Raw genomic sequence first — 22,553 nt, forward strand, 5'->3', positions numbered from 1 at the left:
GTCAGCCAGCTTGCTGCCTTTCATGTTTCTCTTCCACTGTTTTGTAAACCTAGCAAGACTGGTACATGTCTGTTCCTCTGTGGAAGAGCATCAACTCTGAAGCAATTTGATTGGCAGCCCTTTTCATAGCTTGGTCCACATAACAAACATTTTGAAAAAAACATATTTGGTACCATTATACTGCAGTCATGGGCACCAAAATGAGAGGTAACTCTTATGAAAATTCATAATTCAGCTTTTCTGGTTTGCCTAATTGTAAATTTTGAGTTGTCTATATAGGGTTGCCTACCAGTTTTTTTCAGGACACTCTTGTCAGAGGGATAGGAGAAAAAGCAAAAGTGTTTTCTCCTTGCCCTGATCTTTTCCTTATTTCCCAAGTGGACTACTTTTATTTGCAAAATATTTTTAATTTGCACGCCAGAGTTTAGTAGTTTTGTGTGTGTACCACAGTGTTTTAAATAGCTGTTGCGTACTGCTGGAGCGCCCAATGTGCCAAGCAGGCAAGAGTACAAAGGGCACTTCAGATGGCAGCTGTGAGGAGGAGCTGCTAGTGTCATTGTACTGGCTAGCTAGTAATGATCCTTCTCATTTATATGGCACTACTAAATGTTCATGTGTATTATCTATTTGTTACCCTACAACAGCCATGTAAAGTCAGTAGTATGAAGTCCATATTGCAGGTGGCTTGCCTAAGGCTCACCTTGTGTGATGTCAGAAGCAGATTTCAAACTACGAAAATCACAATAACATAAGACGGGGTGCCCAAACCCCGGCCATGGGGCCACTTGTGGCCCTCGAGGCCTCTCAATGCGGCCCTCAGGGAGCCCCCAGTCTCCAATGAGCCTCTGGCCCTCCAGAGATTTGTTGGAGCCCGCACTGGCCCGACGCAACTGCTCTCGGCTTGAGGGCAACTGTTTGACCTCTCGCGTGAGCTGTGGGATGAGGGCTCCCTCCACAGCTTGTTGTTTCACGTCTGTGATGCAGAAGCAGCAGCAAAGGAAAGGAGAGCCTTGCTTTGTGCAAGGGCTTTTATAGGCCTTGAGCTATTTCAAGACCTTCATTCATTCATGTAAGTTCATCTTTAATATATTCATTTATGTAAACTTATGTAAATTTATTCAAATTTAAATGTAAATTAATTCTTTTTATCCCCCGGCCCCCCGACACAGTGTCAGAGAGACGATGTGGCCCTCCTGCCAAAAACTTTGGACACCCCTGACATAAGAGGACCTCTGCTGGATTAGGCCAGCAGGGCTGTTTTCCACAGTGACACAGGAGCTGCCTTTGGGAAGACCACGAGCAGCAGAGAAAGACATTCTTCTCTCTTTGCTCTCCTCAAACTGGTAGTCAGAAGCATACTGCCACTAAACCTGGATTTTGTGCATAGCATGACTAGTGGCCCTTGAAGGTGAGAGCGACTAAGATGATTACGGGGCTTGGGCACCTTCCTTATGAGGAAAGGCTACGGCGTTTGGGCCTCTTCAGCCTAGAAAAGAGACGCTTGAGGGGGGACATGATTGAGACATACAAAATTATGCAGGGGATGGACAGAGTGGATAGGGAGATGCTCTTTACACTCTCACATAATACCAGAACCAGGGGACATCCACTAAAATTGAGTGTTGGGCGGGTTAGGACAGACAAAAGAAAATATTTCTTTACTCAGCGCATGGTCGGTCTGTGGAACTCCTTGCCACAGGATGTGGTGCTGGCGTCTAGCCTAGACGCCTTTAAAAGGGGATTGGACGAGTTTCTGGAGGAAAAATCCATTATGGGGTACAAGCCATGATGTGTATGCACAACCTCCTGATTTTAGGAATGGGTTAAATCAGAATGCCAGATGTAGGGGAGAGCACCAGGATGAGGTCTCTTGTTATCTGGTGTGCTCCCTGGGGCATTTGGTGGGCCGCTGTGAGATACAGGAAGCTGGACTAGATGGGCCTATGGCCTGATCCAGTGGGGCTGTTCTTATGTTCTTATGTTCTTATGAAGGTCATGTTCTCCTTGAAGTCCAGATTTGCAGTTCAGGGTTGGTATGGTGAGTAGATGGTTCTCCTTTTAGCAGAGGGTTTGTAAACCTATTAAGTAAATGTACACTTTAGATCGGGGATGTCCAAACTTTTTGGCAAGAGGGCCACATCATCTCTCTGATGCTGTGTTGGGGGCCGGGAAGAAAAGAAGTAATTAATGTTTAAATTTTGAATAAATTTACATAAATAAATATATTAGTGATGGAACATATATGAATGAATGAAGGTCTTGCGATAGCTCAAGGCCTGTAAAAGACCTTGAGCAAAGCAAGGCTGACCTTTCCTTTGCTGCGGATACTGCTTCATAGACGTGAGACAGCAAGAGACGGAGGGAGCCCATGACCCACAGCCCGTGTGAAAGGTCAAGCAGTCAGTCATCGCGCTGAGAGTAGTTGCATCAGGCCATCGCAGACTCCAGCAAGTCTCCAGAGGGTCATTGGAGACTGGGGGCTCCCTGCAGGCCAGATTGGGGGTCCCTGAGGGCTGCAAGTGGCCCCTAGGCTGGGGTTTGGGCACCCCTGCTTTAGATGCATTTTCCAGGTTTGATCGGGTATGAGAATTTGAGTTGGCAATCTTATATCTGAATGTAAGCTACATGTAGCAGAAGTTTGACTTTGGCCCACAGTATAAATGTTTCCTTCTACCAAAGTATGATGTTATCAAAATATTGGTTTTGCAAGTAAGCAACTATCACTCTGGACACACTTTAGATTCAGTTTCATGCATGTTATGTTTAGTAATCTGTTATGGTTGTACATGAGTCTCTCCCCTCATTGTGCATCAGTTTCTCTACTCATTAACAACTATTGAAAACATCTCATTCATGCTTGACTTATTTCTTGTGAATGTTTTGGAAGTGTCTTGTATTATGGTTGTGTCTGTATTCATGATATTATGTCATTCTGTAAATTCAGTTATCAGTTGTACTCAGGGTTTTGAAAAAAGATGCTCCAGTTCTCTTATGTGGGTTAAACTTGAATTTCCAACAGGACTGATGGACGACGTTGGTCTCTGGCATCTCTTCCCTCCTCTGGGTATGGTACAAACACTCCCAGCTCAACAGTTTCAGTAAGTTCCTAGATATGAATAATATATCTGCCACTAATGTATTCTCAGATTTGGCCTTTGTAAGAAAAATATGTATTTCTGCTAGCATTTATGGTTAAGAATAAAACTATCACTGCTGACTGAGGTGTGTGGGAGTAGTAGTGAAATTTAGACTGTGTATATGTATATAGATAATCATGTGTGCAGGAGAGACCGTGTAGGTCGAACTGTCTGTGTGAGCTGAGAGGTGATGGCACTGCTTCCTTACCTGCTTCATATTGCATAAGTGGTGGTTTAGTGCAGCGGTTTTCAACCGCTGTGACGCGGCACACTTGTGTGCCACAGGTTCAGAGGAGGCAGGCAGCAGCTGCGTGCCCGCGTGCGGGAGAAGTGGCTGCTTTGAACTTCCTGTAGCAGGCAGCACATGCAAGGGAGCAGCCAGGGAAGGGGCTGGTTGCGGCTGGTTTGCATCCCACGCAGCAGCTGAAGAGTCCGCTTGGAACTTGCTCCTGCTACTGAGCAGGCTGTAACCTGATCCTCACGTTCCTGGGAGTAAGCCCCGTTGGCTACTATGGGGCTTACTTCTGAGTAGACATGCATAGTTGTTGAGTAGGGGCTTACTTCTGGGGTAGACATGCATAGTTGTTGCCTGCCTGCATGCTGATTGGCCAACAGGAGAAGCCAGGAGGAGCCAGGAGGTGGGAGCTGCGAATTGAGTGAGAAGAGGGAGCCAGAAGCAGGCAAGTAGGTACATAGTGAGTGAGTCTGCTGAGTCCCCCAACCTAAGGTTTCAGGGTCCCTGAAAGTCCCTTTTCCTTGCCAGTTTGCCTGCAACTCCCCAAAACGACCCTCCCTGCACGTTGAGGCTTTTAGAGGAAGGGCGCTGGGCCACAATCCTATCTACACTTTCCTGGGAGTAAGCCCCATTGACTATAATGGGGCTTTCTTCTGAGCAGGCATGCATAGGATTGGGCTTTTGGTTGCACTATTTTTTCTTAAATTCACAAGCAGGCAACTGGCACTTCTCTCTCCTCTTCTCCCCCGCCCCACCCCCTTCCCCAGGAATATCCCCCCCAAAATCTCACAATCACAGTTAGCAACTCTCTTACTGTCCCTCCCCTCACTTGTCAGCACCTTCCAAAGATACAGAATCACTGCCTCACCTTCTCTCTCTCTCTCTCTCTCTCTCCCTCCCTCCCCCACCCTCAATTCTGCACTTGTTTCAATCACTGCCCCTCACCCACGTTCTCCACTATGTGATCAACCTGCCCTGTCTTTGCCAACACTTTCTGGCACTTTTGATAAGAATTTGAACATGGAGTTTTTCCTCCTTTTCAGAAACCACATATACTTCCCTCTCCATGCTTCTTGTCAATTTTTTTTGTCATGTAATGATTTAATTGTATTAATTTTATTAATTCAAGATTAACTGTAATGTAGTAATTTGATATAAGTAAGAAATTGGTAGCGTGCCTTGACAATTTTAGTGCCTTTTCAGTGTGCCGCGAGCTGAAAAAGTTTGAAAATGGCTGGTTTAGTGGAGAAGGAAATAAGCACTGGGGAAGGAAATGAGTGAAAACTAAGTGAATATGGACAGACACACATCTACCTACTTGTCTGTTTGGAAGAAAAATGTATATTTGGGGGTTTGAAGGGGATTTGGGGGTATTATTGATATATTTCTTTCCTACTAGGATGTTTCCTGAACAAAAAAATCAATGTAGTACTCCAGACTTCCATTCCCATAGTGGAAACTGGTATTTTTGTGTAACAACATTTGAGTCCTCCACTGCCTGGGATAGAAATGTTCTTATATAGCTCTTCCCTTCCACTGTAAGACAGCTTTGGATGACTGAGCGATTATGAAATAGTATCCTAATAGGTAGAACTCAACTTTATTCATACTTTTTGTAAAGATTAGTTGGCATTTAGAGAATGAAGAAACTAGTCACATTGTTAGATTGTTAGAAACTAGTCTATTGTTAGATTGCTAATGGACTCAAGTGCACATTATTATATTCTGCCTTTTTTTAAACCTTCTGCAAAATGACTTAGTGCAAACTAAGATTTGATATTAGCATCACTATATTTCTATACTATGTGTCATTGGGAAGATGGCTCTCTAATCTGCCTAGAATCTGATCAACCTGAAATTGTCAACACAATCCTTTAAAATTAACAAGAACATGAGCAAGGATAAAAAGTTAACTTAATGGAGAACCTATCCTTTGCTCCTTGCTTTTTCATCCTAGACGAAAAGAAAACAAATAGTGTTTCAAACAAAATATCAATTTTCATCATCAAGCTATTTTCAAGCAGACAACTTGTGGCTCAGGATTTAATCGGTGTTTGTTTTGTGAATTTGAATTGTGGGTAATTCACTTGACCCAGGTTTGGAAGTAGTTATGGAAAATTCCATTAGACATCAGACTGACTAGGTAAAGTACTGCTACATCTGGATTTAGTGAAATGCCTGCTGATGTGAAACAAATTGCAGCTTCTCATCTTTTCCTTTTCTGCCAAGTAGACATGTGTGTTTGTCCTCCACTGAAGTGATACCTATGTAGAAAAGGTAACATTTCTGAAGCGGCCATGGATTTTAAAATTATTTCTGTAATTTCTGAACATCTTGACAACGTCTTCATGCACACTTTTGGGTTTAAAAATGCTTAATAGGACTCCAGAAACTAAGGAATATTTAGCAGACACTGGTTTGGATCTTTTTAATGCCATTTTATGCTCAGCAATTTGTCTTGAGTGCAAGAGCTAAGGGAATACAAATGGAAGGCTGTGTCTGTACAGTTGCATATAAAATGAAAGATGTTTGTTTAGTTTTATTGCTTTTAAGAAATCCAAAGTCACATCTTTGTTTACTAAGTTCTGAAAGCTAAGGAATAAGGATGTTATTCTGTGTACAATCCATGCAAATGTTGAAAATGGCTCTAGGGCAATAGTATGAATTAATCTTCCATGTGTTTATTGCAGTCGTCCTGTTCCTCCCAAGAGAAGTTACACCAGTTACCATACCAACCAACACCAGATGAACTACATTTTTTATCTAAACATTTCTGTGCCTCTGAAAGCATTGCTAGCGATAATAGATGTAGGACCAGTCAAATGCGGCCACGATCTCGAAGCCTCAGGTGTGTTTACCTGTCTGGAAGCTAGAATTTTGTCTGCATATATGGAGTTGGAACCCTTGAAAAACTATGGATTTTTATGTGTGTCAGTACTGTGGTGTTATGCTTGTACTGATCCTTGCAATTCACTGAAAGTAGGGTTGATTGTATCTTTTATTGGTTTTAAAATGAACATTCATTTCCAAATGATCTTCCACTAATCCTGCACACAGTTGTATGAAATGTTTTTTTGTAAGTTTATTCAAAGTTCTGAGTATGCATGTTATTGTGATTAGTAAAATGTAAGCTTCATAATCCATAGAACAAATATTATATAGAATGCTTGTTGGGAAAATTATAGGGTTTAAAAAAATTCTTTTCACAAATTTATTTTCTCGTTCTTACTTTTGGAGCACAGAGAGCAGTGACAGCTTGTTCATAAAGTGAAGCAGTGGGGCATTTTTCCCACTCACCCCCCACTTTCTGGAAAAGAATAAAACCTCTTATGAATCTATATTCCAGTGACATGCATGGTGGAGGAGACTGTGGTTTGCCACATCCATTCAATGGCTACAGGAGCACTATGCAATAGAATGCAATAATAGAACAGTCAGTTGTAGTTCATCTGTGCCTGAACCAAGCTGGTCTATTGTTTATGTGCATACCTGATTCCTGTAATATCACCCTTAGTCCTCGGCCTCCCTCAGTCCTGTGGAAATCTGCAAGGAAATGAATTTGTTTCACAAAAAATTAAAGAATGATTGACAGGACCTGGTGGGCCTGGAGTGTCATAGCAAGTGTACTAGGGTCCCAAGTACACTTGCCAAGTAACTTGCCATCCCCACGCTTTCATTGCATGGGAAATTGTTTCAATCTCTTTTTCAGCCAGGATGGATAAATTCCTTACTGTATATAAAATATACAGTACTGCATGAGAGGGATGTTGTGTGGTCTCATGGGATCTGTGGCAAAATGCCGTTTAATTGTTTCTGGAAATACTTGCAAAAGCTTATATTAAAATTACCTCTTAATTTTATTAATATACTGAGTTTTGAACCAATGAGATCATTACCTCTGTTCTTTTAAACATTAATACTTATGCTAAAATACCCTATTGTTTGCACAGTTTTTTCCCATGAAAACTCTGTGTAAATTGTTTTACATTCTTTGGCCACAGGCCCAGTCAAAACAAAGTAAAGATAAAAAAAAGACTGATTGTTGATAAAGATTTAATGATATGTCTGCTCTGTAACTTGTTTTTCCACTTTATGCAAACCCTTCTCCTATGAAGGTTTTAGAACTCACGTAGATATCATGCTCAGATCTAATGCCTAATTGGTGATCACCTGGCAAAAACCCCAAACCAAATTCACTTTTGTCACACTTCAGGCTATATAAGATACATATGCTCTTTTTCCCACTTGTAAGCAAGTACAGTGTTTGAAATGACCCTTTGACTCTACAATCTCACTTAAAAGTAAACTGACTGCCAGCTGCTCTTTTTGAAGTGCTATTTTCATTTAACTTGCAGAAGTAGAACTGAACTCTTGTAAGGAAATTTAATTACATTCACTGCCTTACTCATCATAACTTGGTAGGTGTATACATTTTCAGAAGCACTCAATTCTTGACATGGAATTACCACAACAGACTTGTGACATTTTTATATGAACTGGTGCCCATTTTATATTCATAGTGAGTTAAGAATTTAGGTGGTCACCTTTCAGTATGTTTCTATAAAACATAAAACATCTGTTAAGTGATACAGGTTTTTGTAAAGGGTCTGAGGGGAAGGGATTTTGTATCCATGGATCTGGATCAATGCAGGTCCCCTTCACCCACATTGAGCCAAATTTGGCCTAACCTAAAACCTCCAAAGGCAACTGGACCTTTGCCTCAGAAAGGCCTCCAGAGGTCCTAAAAGGGCACTTACGGTTTTACTGAAAACAGGCCTTCCAATGCTTTCAGGGGCCTCAGAAAGGCCTCCGGTGGCCCTAGAATGGCACTCCTAGTTTTCAACTGGAAACCTGAAATGCCCTTCCAGGACCTCCAGAGGCCATTCTGAGGCCCATAAAGACCACATGCAGCCTCCACAATGGCTCTGAACGTGACCAGAGCAAGGCTGTGTTTGTGTTCAGAGCCCCAGTGGGCCAGAAAACTGCAGATTTCATTATCCATGGTTTTCAGTATCCATGGGAGGTCTGGGAATGGATCCCCACTGTTACAGAGACACGACCTATATTGATCTAAAATACAAGGACAAGGTAAATCTTAATACAACGGTATATTTTGTTGGCGTGTCAAGGTTTGTTTTACCTTTAGAACATATAGTTCACTAATGATGCTGGCAATGTAAAAAGATAGTACATAAATTTAAAACTCCATTTCCATTCAAGACACAATTCAAGATATAATTTGGTTTGCTTGCAGCCCTGGACGTTCTCCTGCCTGCTGTGACCATGAAATAATTATGATGAACCATGTGTACAAAGAAAGATTCCCAAAGGTAATACAGTATATTCATTGCATCCAATAGCTAACATAATAAGAAAACCATTTTCTAAGCAATGGTGTGTGTGTTCTGTTATTTTTGATACCAGATTAATTTATTTAAGCTGTAAGATACTTTAATAAAGAATCAGTGTGCTTATTTTTAACATCTTCTGATAGCTAGATGTTCAGTTAACAACACAGCTGATCTTTAGGAAAAAGTCACACTGGCAGGCTGCTTTAGAAAGTTACTTTATGTTCGTCTTCAGTGACCAGGATCTAAAATCCCTGTGTACCAATCTAGCTGCCCCATGTGCCTGTGTTAATTATTGTCTAATGTAGACTTTTCAAAAACTTGTGGTTTAAAAAAAATGGTAAGAGATATAGTTTTTTCTTTCTAGAGGTTCATAATGATTTTGCTTCTAATTCAAATTTTGGTTCACATATAGTTGACAGTCAGGCTTCGTATTTTGTATTTCAAGGAATTGGTTTCAGAAGTCTTAAATATGTTTGTCAATATCTTGATTAATCTGTGAAACGTATTTTGCATAGGCTACGGCTCAGATGGAAGAACGACTTCAGGAGATTATCACAAACCACTCTCCTGACAACGTTCTTCCCTTGGCAGACGGAGTGCTCAGTTTCACCCATCATCAGATTATTGAGCTGGCTCGTGATTGCTTGGATAAATCCCACCAGGGTCTCATCACTTCACGATACTTCTTTGAATTGCAACATAAATTAGATAAGCTCCTGCAAGAGGTATGAACTGTACAAAGATTATTTAGAAATTGCTGAGGTTCATTTAAGAAAATAAAGCACTGAAGATATTTATGGCCACTGTACTCCAAAAATAAATGGGTCTAAATTGCACACAGCGCTGTATGTCTGTTCAGTTCATTGACCTTTGCAGCTGCCTAAGGGACCTTATCACGTATGACTCTAAGAATAATTGGTTTATAAAGCATCTAAAGCTAATTTATGCTATCATAGAATGTAACTCATATGTTCCCTTTTTGTACCAGATGAAACAGTCTTCTGCTTCCCTCTATTGTGAACAAATGGAAATCTCTTAGTTTAGTTTTATCAAATTTGCTAAATATTTCCATGTGTAAGAAAAGGCTATACAAAATAGCTGATGTTTGCAGTAAAACAGTTCTCTAGCAAACAATCTCGAAGGAGGAAGCCGGCAAAAAAAGGGATATGTGACTTAATAATAATAATAAATAACTTCAGTATCATTCTCCCTGCAGAAATGAATGGGAATTCTTGATATTGCATGATTGAATATTAATGAAAGGAAAGCAATAATAAAATTTTGGTCTCTAGCTGATGCTTTCATTGCCATGAAAGTAGTGTGTTTAGAGCACTACACAGGCACCTGATCTGATAAGCCTGATCTTCACAGGTAACAAATAACCCATTTTTCTCCCTGACAGTTGGTTTTTGGTAGGTTTTAGGACTTATTTTAATTGCCCTTCCAGAGTGAGTGCTTCCTGCTGTATTGCCTAAATGTTCATGTAAACATGAACATGTGAACATGTAAACATGTAAACATGTAAACATGAGCGCTTTCCACATGCGCTGCCTCCGACGCATCCTCGGCATCACCTGGCAGGACAAAGTTCCAAACAACACAGTCCTGGAACGTGCTGGAATCCCTAGCATGTATTCACTGCTGAAACAGAGACGCCTGCGTTGGCTCGGTCATGTCGTGAGAATGGATGATGGCCGGATCCCAAAGGATCTCCTCCATGGAGAACTCGTGCAAGGAAAGCGCCCTACAGGTAGACCACAGCTGCGATACAAGGACATCTGCAAGAGGGATCTGAAGGCCTTAGGGATGGACCTCAACAAGTGGGAAACCCTGGCCTCTGAGCGGCCCGCTTGGAAGCAGGCTGTGCAGCATGGCCTTTCCCAGTTTGAAGAGACACTTTGCCAACAGTCTGAGGCTAAGAGGCAAAGAAGGAAGGCCCATAGCCAGGCAGACAGACCAGGGACAGACTGCACTTGCTCCCGGTGTGGAAGGGATTGTCACTCCCGGATTGGCCTTTTCAGCCACACTAGACGCTGTGCCAGAACCACCTTTCAGAGCGCGATACCATAGTCTTTCGAGACTGAAGGTTGCCAATACATACATGTAAACATGTTGAAACCAAACAACATCAAAGGCACATTTATGGTTGACAAGGCTCCCTGCATGAGGAATACATTCACTGTGATTTTTTCTGTGAGTTCATCTGATTGTGCACATGAGTGCATGAGTTTTATTCCTTCTTTTCTAGAAAACAAGTGCATAGTATCACTCTCCACCCAGCAGCAAATTTCTTATCTTTCTCCACCCACTTTAAACCTGCAGTCCTAAAATGACATGTGCAGAGCAAGTTTCATTGAATGCTGTTTCTCTTACTTTTGAGTAAATGTAGTTTGGATTGCTCTGGACATTTGAGCACAGGACCTCTTATGGATACAGAATTACAGCCAACAAATGAAGTGAGACATCCCCATTGCTCAAAGCAACTGAACTGGTGTGCACAGGGGTGGTTCTACAAACTTTATTCACAATCAAATTGACATGGTGCATGAGGCTAGATTTCAGCATCAGAAGAGCAGAATATAAATATTTTAAATAAATAACAAAATAAAGCTTTATTTAGACATTTAATACTTGGCATGTAATTTCATATGCTGAACACAAAACTCTCTGTGTTCAAAATGTTGAGGACATCAGTGGAAGGAAATGTATAAGTATGGAGGTCCCTGAACCACTGTCAGGTCTGGTTACCATAATGCACTTGGTTATCTATTGATCAATGGGTTCTGCAAGAGCTCATTAAATCCTTGATGTTTTTCTTAGCTAAATTTTTTTATTCCATCAATTTTTTTTTGGAACTCATCATTGTCATGAGGTCATTACACTGAAATTATGAAGTACTATGTAAAGTGCTCGTGAGTTATTTTGTTTTAGTGTTTGAAAGAATTGCATGAAGTTGTAATTCTTTAGGAGACAACACCACATCCCATGGCAACAAATTCTATACATTAATTGTACTTTGTGTGAAGTATTTTATCCTTTCTGATCTGAATGTTCTGTCAATCAGTTTCACGGAATTATTCCAGTCTAGTTTTATGAGAGAATGCACTTTCTTCATACCATGCACAATTTTATTAATCTCAATCACATCCTACACCTTAGTTTGCTTTTTTCCTAGATTGTAGATTTTTGTAGGCAAGGTGCCCCTAGTTATTCTTACCTGACCATGATCTGCTGTCATTTCTATCATATTTTGATATTATCTTATATTTTAAATACAGTTGTGGTTTTTTAAAATCATTTGTGGATTTTTTTTTAAGGTCTGGGTTTATGGGATGGTTTTTGTGTGGTTAAATTATGGATAAAAGTGAACATTTGACCAAAACATCCTTGTAAATAATACTCGTGGGCTCAAGTAGCGCTTTTATGGTTTTCATTTATGTACTTTTTGTTCCCACGTATGAAAATATGCTTTTTTGCTATCTTTACAGTGTTCATCTCAAACATAAATCCTTGCAAGGAGGCCTGCTGTTTGTTGGAACTAAATTGTGGGAACACACTTAGGGTTTCTGATGATGCATTTGTTGTCAGTTCCCAGCTGTGACATTCAGTGGATAGCTGTGCCTCCTGCTGCTTCGCACATTGTGATTGCTTTGCATAGTTTGGGGAAGTCACAAGACATCTGAGCAGCTTTGATTTAGCTGACATTTTTGTAGTTCTAAGGTCAAGGTCAATTTGAGTTTAATGTTTTCTTCCAGCACCCTTCTTTACTTTCATAGAATCTTTAGTTCACAAACGCACCTAATGTTATAGGCTTAAACATCTGATAGTGATAGAAGTGCATTCAGCATACTAATGCTTGTTAGACAGATGTAGCAGAGACATAGCTAGTGAGAACAGCATGTCTCCTGTTTTGTTTCTGCCATCGATCCTTGTAATACTACGATGCAATAATACGTATCTCTATAGTCTTTGAATAACTGGGTTGAAAATTTATCTCTTAATCCACAAACAAACAATATTAAAAATTACTATTGATGGGATTTTAAAATTTTAGGAATTTTTTTTTTTAAATGAAAATGAAGTCTCTAGTAATCCAGTTGCAAAGAACACAAAACAATTGTAACCTGTTTATTCATTTCAACTTCACACTTATGAATAACCATTCAGGACAGTAGTGAATAAGTAGTGGATGCAATTTGAACTTTATCCTTCAGCTTCTATTATTCAAACAAAGAAGTGCTTTTCTGAGATATGAACAAAGGAACGTTCATATCTTTCAGCCTAAAGAAGCAACATATGGTTTCTTTGCATTCATTAGATCTCTGAAAGTCTATTCTTTGTTACTAGACAAAAAAAAGTTTCAAAGAAATTTGGAATGCAATTCAAAACCTCTTGCAAAGTCTTTTCCAACCTATTGGAGAAGTGTTCTTTTTGTTCCTGTTCTTTTACATTCTTTTTCAGTTTCTTTTCTGATTATCTGTAGAATGTTCCATTCTAGTTATTTCTCTCAACTCACTCACCTGCTGTTTTTCCCTATGTGTATAGATTAGGTGCTTCTTGTTCAAATATAAAGGTAAAATATTTACCCTTTTAAAGTATAAGATTGTGTAGTTCAAATCTAAAGAGATTTTTCTGATCCAGCAATGGGAATTCATGTGCAAAAGCAAGCATTCATGTGTGAATCACCTTCCTAGATGTGGGCTATGAACACAAAAGTGCAGTATGTGGGGTTTAAAGAATCTTGAACCAGAACCTGGTTCCGACAGTTATGTTTGCAGACTAGAGTCTATGAGTGTACTGGCTGAACTGGTAGCCCATTCTGAGTTCCTTGAAGGAAGAATAATGTACAGTTCGTATTGTCGATCTTGACAGTGCTGATCACCAGTTTAGAGTTGTAGGGAGACAGATTCCCAGTCCTGCAACATGTGTTCTGTGCTATGAAAGCTAACAGTACCAATCATCTGTTTGGCCAGTATGTGCATGCATATACCTGCGTGTCTTAGCTTGCTAATAGCCTCCTAAGTGTGAGAGAGTTTGTACACTGGGATCATTATGTGCCTTTAGATTACAACTAACTTAGGACCCTATCTGCCGTGTGCATAAGGCATGTCCGCGTCCATTACTGTGGGCCCAGTGCCAGAGCTAGCCCAGCAGAAGACTGCGTTGGGCCAATGCTAGTGCTTGGCCTGCTGTCCACCACCTGGTGCCTCGCTTGAACCATTAGGCGGCGGAGAGGTGAGTGGGGGAAGGCAGGGGGCAGGTGGAGGGCAGGGAGGAGGCATGGGGGAGGGGGCAGGACCAGCAGAGCTCAGCTTTACCAGATCCTGAGCCCCGTGTCAGGCCTCATAATCCGACAAGGAACTCCTTGGTTCTGCGCCGGCTCAAGAGCCACCACAGAATCAAGTAGCCCCATTGTGGGCTACTTCCCTTACATGGGGGACAAAAGTCCCTTCCCCGGAGGAGCTGCTGTGGGCTGCTCAGTATGCATTGTATGCCTTAGTAGTCATTTTTGCGCCAGACAGCTCTCTGGGAGTTTGGGAACTGTTGTAAGTGTTTGCGGGGGTGGAGGGAATGCAGTGATGAGATCGGAACAACTGTGTTGCTGCCAGGGCTTTCAAGGGGTATTTGTACCTTAGCTCGTACTGGCCTGGGGGGGAGCCCTGTGGATGCCTCCGTAGGTCTCCCCAAGCATCATAAAATCTAAAAATAAAGATTGAGACCAGTTTTGTGATCATGAAACTGGAAGTGGGTCGCAATCTTTATTTTTAGAGTTTATGAGGCTTGGAGAGCCCTGCGGAGATGTCCGCGGGGCTCCCCCCCCCCCGAGGCCAGCTGGTGTTCAGGTAAGTATACAAGAAGTGTATGAAATCCCTGGCAGTGGCACAATCGTCCCAATCACGCTGCTGCATTCCCCCCTCCCCATCCCTTAAAGCAGGGGTCTCCAAACCTCTAGGCGCCAGATGCGGCCCGCAATAAGCCTCTATCCGGCCCACAGCCAGCCTCTTGTCCCCTGAAAGGCTCTGGCCCACACAACTGTACATGACCAGAGCTGTGCTCTGGTTGTGTCTGGAGGGTATTCTGAGGGCCAGAGAAGTTGAATGAATGAGCCCATTCATTCATTTATTCACTCATCTAAGTTCCATCTCTAATTTATTTACTTAATTTTTATATTTAAATTTTTTTTCCCAGCCCTCAACACCACGCCAGATATTTGATGTGACCCTCTGGCCAAAATGTTTGGAGACCCCTGCCTTAAAGCAGTGGTTTTTAAACTCTCACGGAGAGTTTGCAGTGCTGTAAGTTCTTACGGGGCGGGGGGGGGGGGAGGCAGCCACATGATCCCCAGGATTGCATGCTGACGGGGCTGCAGGGTCTGGGCTGCAGCAGCTGTCCTGGGGTGCGGGGAGCCCTGCATGAGCGTCTGCAGGGCTCCCCCAGCCTTCAGAAAGTGAAAGTGGAGTGATTGCGCTCCTGCCTCCGCAAAACCAGAAGTGGAGCACAATGGCTCCACTTTAACTTCTGACGAGCTGGGGAGCCCTGCAGATGCTTGTGCAGGGCTCCCCACACCCCCAACAGGCTGCTACGGGACTGGTGAGTACATCCCAGTCCCTGCAGTCCCATTAGCTGCCTCCTCCCTGCCTCCTCCCTGCCCCCGGCCCTTAAGGGGGCAGAGGCCAGGGCCTTCAGGCTGGGGCGTCGTGATGCCCCAGTTTGAAAACCACTGCCTTAAAGGGACAGAGCTTCTCAGAGAAGACAGAGCTTCTCTTGCTGGTGCATTGCAACCTCCCAGTTTGAGATTTTCTGCTGTTTGTGGAAGAAATTTCAGTGTTGCAAGGATTATCTGTTAAGAGTTCTGCAACTCTTGCAGTACTGTTTTCCTTCTCAAATCTGACTTCTCACTAAAATTAGCTCAGAAAAGCAGGCTTTTTGTGTCTAGGTTTTAGGCAGTTTTGCCAAGAGAAAGAAATAACTTGTACACTCCCATTTTAAGCTTTTCACAGAGATGTTTTCTGTCAACCTCACTTCCTGCTCCCACCATGAGAGCAAGGGTAGCAAGCCAACCATCATGTCATTCAACAGTGATGTAACCACTGGGCAGTTGCTTAACAAACAGCAAGGGAAGGGTGAGGAGGGCTAGTGAGGCACCAGCTGTTGGCACTCAGGCTGATGAGGGACTGGACAGTTGGTAGTAGCTCCGTGGGAAAGGACGGAGTGGATGAAGCATGAAGAGTGAAGGACATGGAGAGGCAATTAGGCAGAAAAGAGAAAGAAGGAGGAATGCAGAAGACAAAGAGAAAGCAAAAGGAAAACTGAAAAAGCGAGGGGAGAATTGAGGCAAGCAGTGTAGTGGGGCAGGCCTAGTGTGTAGAAGGAGAAGTGCAAGAGGCAAGCAAGGGTAAGAGCCAGGTTACGGGCTGGTCACAGACATAGAGGAGCAAGCCCCTGGAGGTAGGAGGGCCACCCTCAGAGGAAGAAGAGGAGTACCCTGACCTTGGGCTCTCTGCCAGCCATTGCTTGTAGTAATAATTATAATACACTGGCACAGGACTGGGGTGGGATGCTGTAGCCCCCTCCAAGGCAAGGGGCTAAGTTAACATCTTACCCCTCCCTTTCAGACCCCACAGATGAGGACCCCACCCTGCTCTTGCAACAACTAGTTGCTGTACTTTCCATTACTGCACTGTACTTTATCCCAGTGAAGATGTAGAGCTTCTGCTTTGAAGACTGGGACTCTAGAGCCTGTATGCTCTTAGGGGGCTTAGCTTAAAGGTGAAGGAACCTATCAGGATTGAAGAGTGCCATTCTGTTTTGTGTTAACTAGTCCTTCATGGACCTGAATACAGTGGACGCATCTGCTCTCATATCCTGCTTGTTTGATATCTCCTTTCTCCCAACCCAAGTATGTCATTTCAATACTTAAGTATGAATCTATAATAGTTCTACTAAACTACCAGCGCAATCCAAACTGCACGTTGGGCCGGCGCAAGTCCCTTGTGCCAGCCCAGGAGGGTTACAAATATGCCGTAAGGCACATTTGCACCTCCTCATGAGTCGGTTAGGCCGAGCTCCTCATGAGCTTGGCCAACGCAAAACTCTGGGGTGAGTAGGGAGGAGGCAGGAGGGAGGCGTTCCAGGGCGGGGGGAGGCCGAGCCACTCTGGGCCCCTATTCTGTGCTAGATAAAGCGCAAGCCTCTTGGCTTGTCTGTACCAGCACAGGATAGGATTGAGCCCTAAATTTCTGAAGGGTAGTGAATGAAATGTGAAATCTTTAGTAACAAGTTAATTAATGGCAGAAAGAGTTTGGGGGGCACTTTATTGGAAGACAGATGTGATACCTATAAAAAAAGAACTCTTTATTAAAAGCTCATATGGACAATTTAATAGTCGTAAGATGTAAGTCAACAGACTGGACATTTTATTGAGAAATGGTGGCCATTTGTTGTATACTGGATTTATTTGTGGCATTATAATCCACTATCAATTTGTTTCTCTATGATTCAGTGTTTTTTGAATAAAAACAAAATGGGTCTGCTTCACTAACCCTTTTCTCTCTCATGCTTAGTAATGAAAATAAAACTCTAAACATTTCCTATGAATTTAAGATAACATTTTTGATTACAGATGTACTGTACTGATTATCATCAACATTGAAAGGATGTCATTATGTCAAAGTGATTGTGCTGGAAAATTCTACTGTTATCAGTTGTGTTTTGTTCATCATAGTAATGTTTTCCATGTGTCAATAAAAAACTTCAAGGCTCTTTTTGTGCCTTTTTCTTTTGACAGGCTCAAGAAAGGTCAGAAAGCGGAGAATTGGCACTTATTAAGCAACTTGTTCGAAAGATTCTTATTGTCATTGCTCGTCCTGCTCGCTTACTTGAGTGCTTGGTAAGGTTATGCTTATTTTATCTTGAAATCCTAACCACACTTACTAGAGAATAAGCCTCACTGAACACAGTGAATGAACATGCATAGAATTCCACTGTTTAACAGTTTGGACAAATATATTGCCATTGAAAGTCAATAGATAAGGTAAAAAAATTAATAGCATGTATTAGTTTTGAATCAATGCTTGTAGTACATTTTAGTACACTATTTTACACATTGCGATAGTAGATACTTTAACACATTGCAATATTTAAATTATATGTAATATAAAAGTATTATATTGTAGGGGTGGAATCGTTTGCTTCTTTTCCTTGTTCTCTCAGGACAAGACTGAAAGTTAGGAAAAAAGAATGCAGACATCTGGACTCTCATCCAATTCAAACCTGGAACTCAAATATATGTATTCTATTTTATCAATAATGGCCCAATCTTGTGCAGTGCTAATTAGATTTCTGGTGGCAGTACATGCTTTATTGTGTCATAATTGTTGATCTGAAAGTGTGTATAACTATGTGCTCTGGGCAGCTGCCACAGCTGGCAGGGAAGACCTCATGTGCTACACCAAAGAGGAGCCCTGCCGATGTTGGTAAGTTGGCAGGATGGGCAGAATGGGGCAGGGCTGAGAGAACTGGGGGACCTAGGAGCTTGTCAGAAGTGGGAGAGGGTGGCACCTGGTGCAGATGACTTGCACTAGAAGCTATCCCCTCCAGAGTGAGCTGGCACAACCTTGTCTCAAACTTGCACCACTAAAGAGCCGGACCAGGTCTGAGAGTTTGACTATCCTGGATCTTAGCAGGTATAAGAGAAATTTTTCCCCTTCTCCCAACCGGCCCCCACCATAGCATGCAGCACAGCCGGTTGGTGTGTCTGCATAAGGCAGGGAACAGGATAGGATTGTATTCGTAGACTGTAATCCTATATTGTACACACCTTGGAATAAGTCTCATTGTATTCAGTGGGACTTCTTGTTTACTGAGTGCTTACTGAGTTTACTTGTTTACTTCAATGTTTACTGAGTAAACATGCACAGGTTTGTAAAGTAAATTGGTATAGTCAGAAAATATTGTTTTTGCTGTTCTGCATGTACCTGTAAAAGGAATTTGAAATTTTCAAAGTTTAGGTTTTTTAAAATTTGGTTTTCATTGAAGGCAGGGCTCTTACACCAGCAAATTACTTCAGATTAATAATTAGATACCTGTTTATGAGGCACTCAGCAATTTCCATGAAATGCATTGCTTACCATGGTAAAGAATTGCTGTTCACCTTACAGTATACCAAGTTTTGCGTGGTTGATCACTTCTATACATGGGCATTTAGGCAGCTCTTATTTAGAGAGATGGTGGACTCTCTTCCTGATCTAATTTGAAATTGATTCATTTAAATTGTACCAGCTTGATGGCTCTTACGCTGAACATTTTAAAATTCTGTTCCTTTCAAAGAATCCAAGGCAAAGTCTTTAGCCCTCCACCAAACTCTTGTTAATGTAATTGGAGCTAGATGCAATCCTGCCACCCATACAGTGTAAGATCATCAGGCAGGAACTGTTGTAAGCCTGGATGCTGATGCAAGCATGCATGGCAACTAAATTTCCAAGCTCCCTGGCTCACTGTATATATCTGGGTGTGCCTTCTCCAAAGCTGCCTCACCTTTGGCAAGGTGGCGATGAAGACTGGAGGAAGTTGATTTAGAAAGAGGAAGTTGATTTAGGAGGAGTTAGTCTGAACATAAAGGAGGAAAGCCCAAGGAATCCACTTCTGAACCTCACTTTTTATTATTTTTTTTTGGACATTGCAACTGTATTGCATATTTTCTCTGATACTTCAAAATCCAGGGCATTTTCCTTCCAACTTTTTGAAATATGTGTTGGTTCTTAGAGCTAAAATGAAACAAGTTATTGGCTTGCAGCTGAAATGGGGTACATTGCAAGCAAAAGTCAGGCAAAAAGAGAAAAACCCCATTTTGTGAGAGCACATCTGTAATTCTACTTCATTTAAAGTGCCTGTCAGCATTTCTTTTAAAAAATGTTTTTTAATTGAACAACTCTCTGAAGAGCAAAGAAAATTTGCATCAGCAGTTGATCTGGGAAATTTTCATATGGCTCTTACCCAGTGCACATCACCCCTAGCAGCTGTCATAGGTATCCCTTTATGGAAACTTCTGTAACTTCACTTCCATTTTAGGTTTGTCTTGAGACATAAGAAGAGATGGGTTTGTTGGAAAAGAATTTATGAAAAAGTGAGACAAATCAGCTGTAATAATTGAGTGTCTTCCACAAATGGCATTATAGATTCAATGTATATAATGCAGGTATTATTCCTTATATGTATTGTGAAATTCATTCTGGGTTTACTTTTAAAACCTAGTTAAGCCCAACCAATGATCTAAACTGCTTTTAATTCTTTGACAATTTCTGTCTACTTAGTATGTAGGTTCAAGTCATTGACTATCCCAGAATTACATTTCCTTTCCAGGATTTGCCCTCCCCCCCTTTAGGACCTATGGGACTCTAGGAACAGCCCATGGGATCACATTCTCCTTTTTTAACTTCTATTCAAATCTGATATTGTACCCCACCTCTCTACCCTGATTCATCATTGTATGGTCATAGCCATAGTGATTCCTGTGTCTCCTCCCTTCTCGTTAGTGCAGAAAAATTGAAATTTTAATTGTAATAATGACCCATTCCACAATGGTAATAGCAGTTCTGTTTGCAGTACGTGGGACTGCTATGCTTCACAACTGTTTCATGAAGAAAGCAGCTTAGAAGAGCAACAAGATTCAGGAAACTTTATTTTTCTGAAGGAATGAAGCAGTCTAAAAGTGTTTCTGCAATTTTTCCCTCTTCTTTTCAGGAGTTTGATCCTGAAGAATTTTACTATCTTTTGGAAGCTGCAGAAGGACATGCTAAAGAGGGACAAGGCATTAAAACAGACATCCCTCGATATATTATCAGCCAGCTGGGGTTGAATAAGGATCCTTTGGAAGGTAGGAGAATTTTGTGGTCCAATAATTCATTCTTAAATCAATTTGTGATTGACACCAAATTAATCGTTTGACACATTCCCATATTATCCATTTTTTAAAGAAACCAAACAGCAAATAGCCAGAGATTTTAGAGAAGGAGAAAGAAGATAAAAGATAAAGCTAGTTCATTGTTAATTCTGTAAGGTGTAATGCTAGTAAAAGGCTGAGCTTCTCAATGCCTATTCTCATTAGTCTTTTCAAAGAAGGAAAGCACTGATGATGTTTAACACTGCTAACAAAAGCAAGGCGAACTGCAGGTGAGATCTGTCCTAGCCCAGGATAATGATCATACAAGTTGAAGATAATGAAGTACCATATCAAAGTATTCTTGTACGGTCTGGATAATTTTAATGACATTCACTCACAAAGATCCTGAAAAAGTTTGTGGACACATCTCAGTAGTTAAGAGGGTATTATTATTATTAATTATTAACAGTATTTATATACCGCTTTTCAACTAAAAGTTCACAAAGCGGTTTACAGAGAAAAAATCAAATATCTAAATGGCTCCCTGTCCCAAAAGGGCTCACAATCTAAAAAGATGCCAAGGAATACCAGCAGATACCAGCAGATAGCCACTAGGGTAGCAGGGTGAATAAAAATTAAATCATATGGTTGTATTTTATTTCAGTTATGGTAGTCAATTATAGTATATATCCTTTTTTAACACACCCTGATTTAAAAGGAAATTTGAATATAATAAGTTAAAGTCTACACAAACACAGTTAAAACTTATTCAGAACCATTCGTCAGAATCATTGCGTTAAAAATGTTTCTTTGAAGGAGGTTTAAACTTGTATCATAGTAGAACCATCTGTCAAAAATGTTGAATTATGTCGAGGAGGGAGCAGCCTCTTATCTGTTGCTGCCTGCGGAATGCAGCCTCAAAGACTCAGCCCACACGATGGAGAGCACTTCAGACACAAATCCTTCATTATTTCAGTCTGTATTTACAAGGTAACAGAAATAACAGCAGCATAGCAAAGAAACATAAAGACAGCACAATCGTGCTACATACATGACCACCTGCCTTCCCACACATGAGGGCTCTTGCAGTCCTTTTAAAGCACTGTGCGTGAATTAGGAAGGGTGCTGTCTCCTCCTCCTGGCGCTAGCTCAACACCTGTTACAATTAGTGAGCTCTCTTTTCACCTACTCTTGGTGATTCAGCATTTTACACAGCTTAGGCTCTACCTTATCCAGGCCAAATTTCCCCGGGTTGTCTTCTAACCCTGACAAATTATCTTGTAAATTGTCTTGGTTCAAATATCCTACTGATTGGGCGGAGAGATTGAACATGGGAAAGTGCAGTATAGACTGAACCTGGTTGCTGTCAACATTTACCCTCATTTGGCAACCAGTAGTTCTTGCTGTGGTGGTGACTACTACCTTAGATGGTTTTTAAAAAGTATTAAATTTACAAGATAATTTTGTCAACAGCTGCTAATGATGGTAGCTAAATGTAACATTTGTAATCAGAACCAGTATCCTTCTGAGCACCAGATTCCGGGGCCAAACAAATGAAGGCCATTTATTGTCCCTTAATCTGCAATACACTTACCTGCGCATAAGCCCCAGTGAACTTGATGGAACTTGCTTCTGAGTAAGCATGCATAGGATTGTGCTGTATATATACTTATGCTTCTTAGCCCTTCAAGCACTTGGCCAGCCTGTTGTTGGAAACTGACTTAGATAGTCCTTGGTTTGCTCTTGAAATACAATTCTTAAGAGTTCTTAAATCCTTTGAAAAGAAAGGCAGAACTTGACTTTATCTAACAGTATCAGTCTTTTAAGCAATTATTTGGATGCTAATTTATAGCAAAGTTGTGTGTGAACTATGGCTATGATGCTCTGACTGCTTACAAGAAAGTAAGTCCAGTTAGACAAAATGGAACTTCCGAGTAATCATGCATAGG

The 22,553-nt window shown here is 41.4% G+C and overlaps 1 protein-coding gene across 5 annotated transcripts in view; it reads left to right on the top strand.

Annotated features, from left to right (window-relative positions):
* MAST4 (microtubule associated serine/threonine kinase family member 4) overlaps positions 1-22,553 on the top strand; it is a 248,515-nt gene that overhangs the window by 164,652 nt on the left and 61,310 nt on the right. For 4 of the 5 annotated variants that reach the window (XM_066616677.1, XM_066616679.1, XM_066616680.1 and 1 more), the window contains 6 exons: positions 3,020-3,098; positions 6,063-6,220; positions 8,627-8,702; positions 9,239-9,448; positions 17,512-17,613; positions 20,466-20,598. In XM_066616677.1, the coding sequence (XP_066472774.1) occupies positions 3,020-3,098; positions 6,063-6,220; positions 8,627-8,702; positions 9,239-9,448; positions 17,512-17,613; positions 20,466-20,598 (758 nt within the window). Of the gene's footprint in view, positions 1-3,019; positions 3,099-6,062; positions 6,221-8,626; positions 8,703-9,238; positions 9,449-17,511; positions 17,614-18,178; positions 18,200-20,465; positions 20,599-22,553 lie in introns of those variants that run through there. The other variant, XM_066616681.1, reaches the window with a different exon arrangement.

This window comes from Tiliqua scincoides, chromosome 2, assembly GCF_035046505.1.
Source record: "Tiliqua scincoides isolate rTilSci1 chromosome 2, rTilSci1.hap2, whole genome shotgun sequence".
Lineage (NCBI taxonomy): Eukaryota > Metazoa > Chordata > Lepidosauria > Squamata > Scincidae > Tiliqua > Tiliqua scincoides.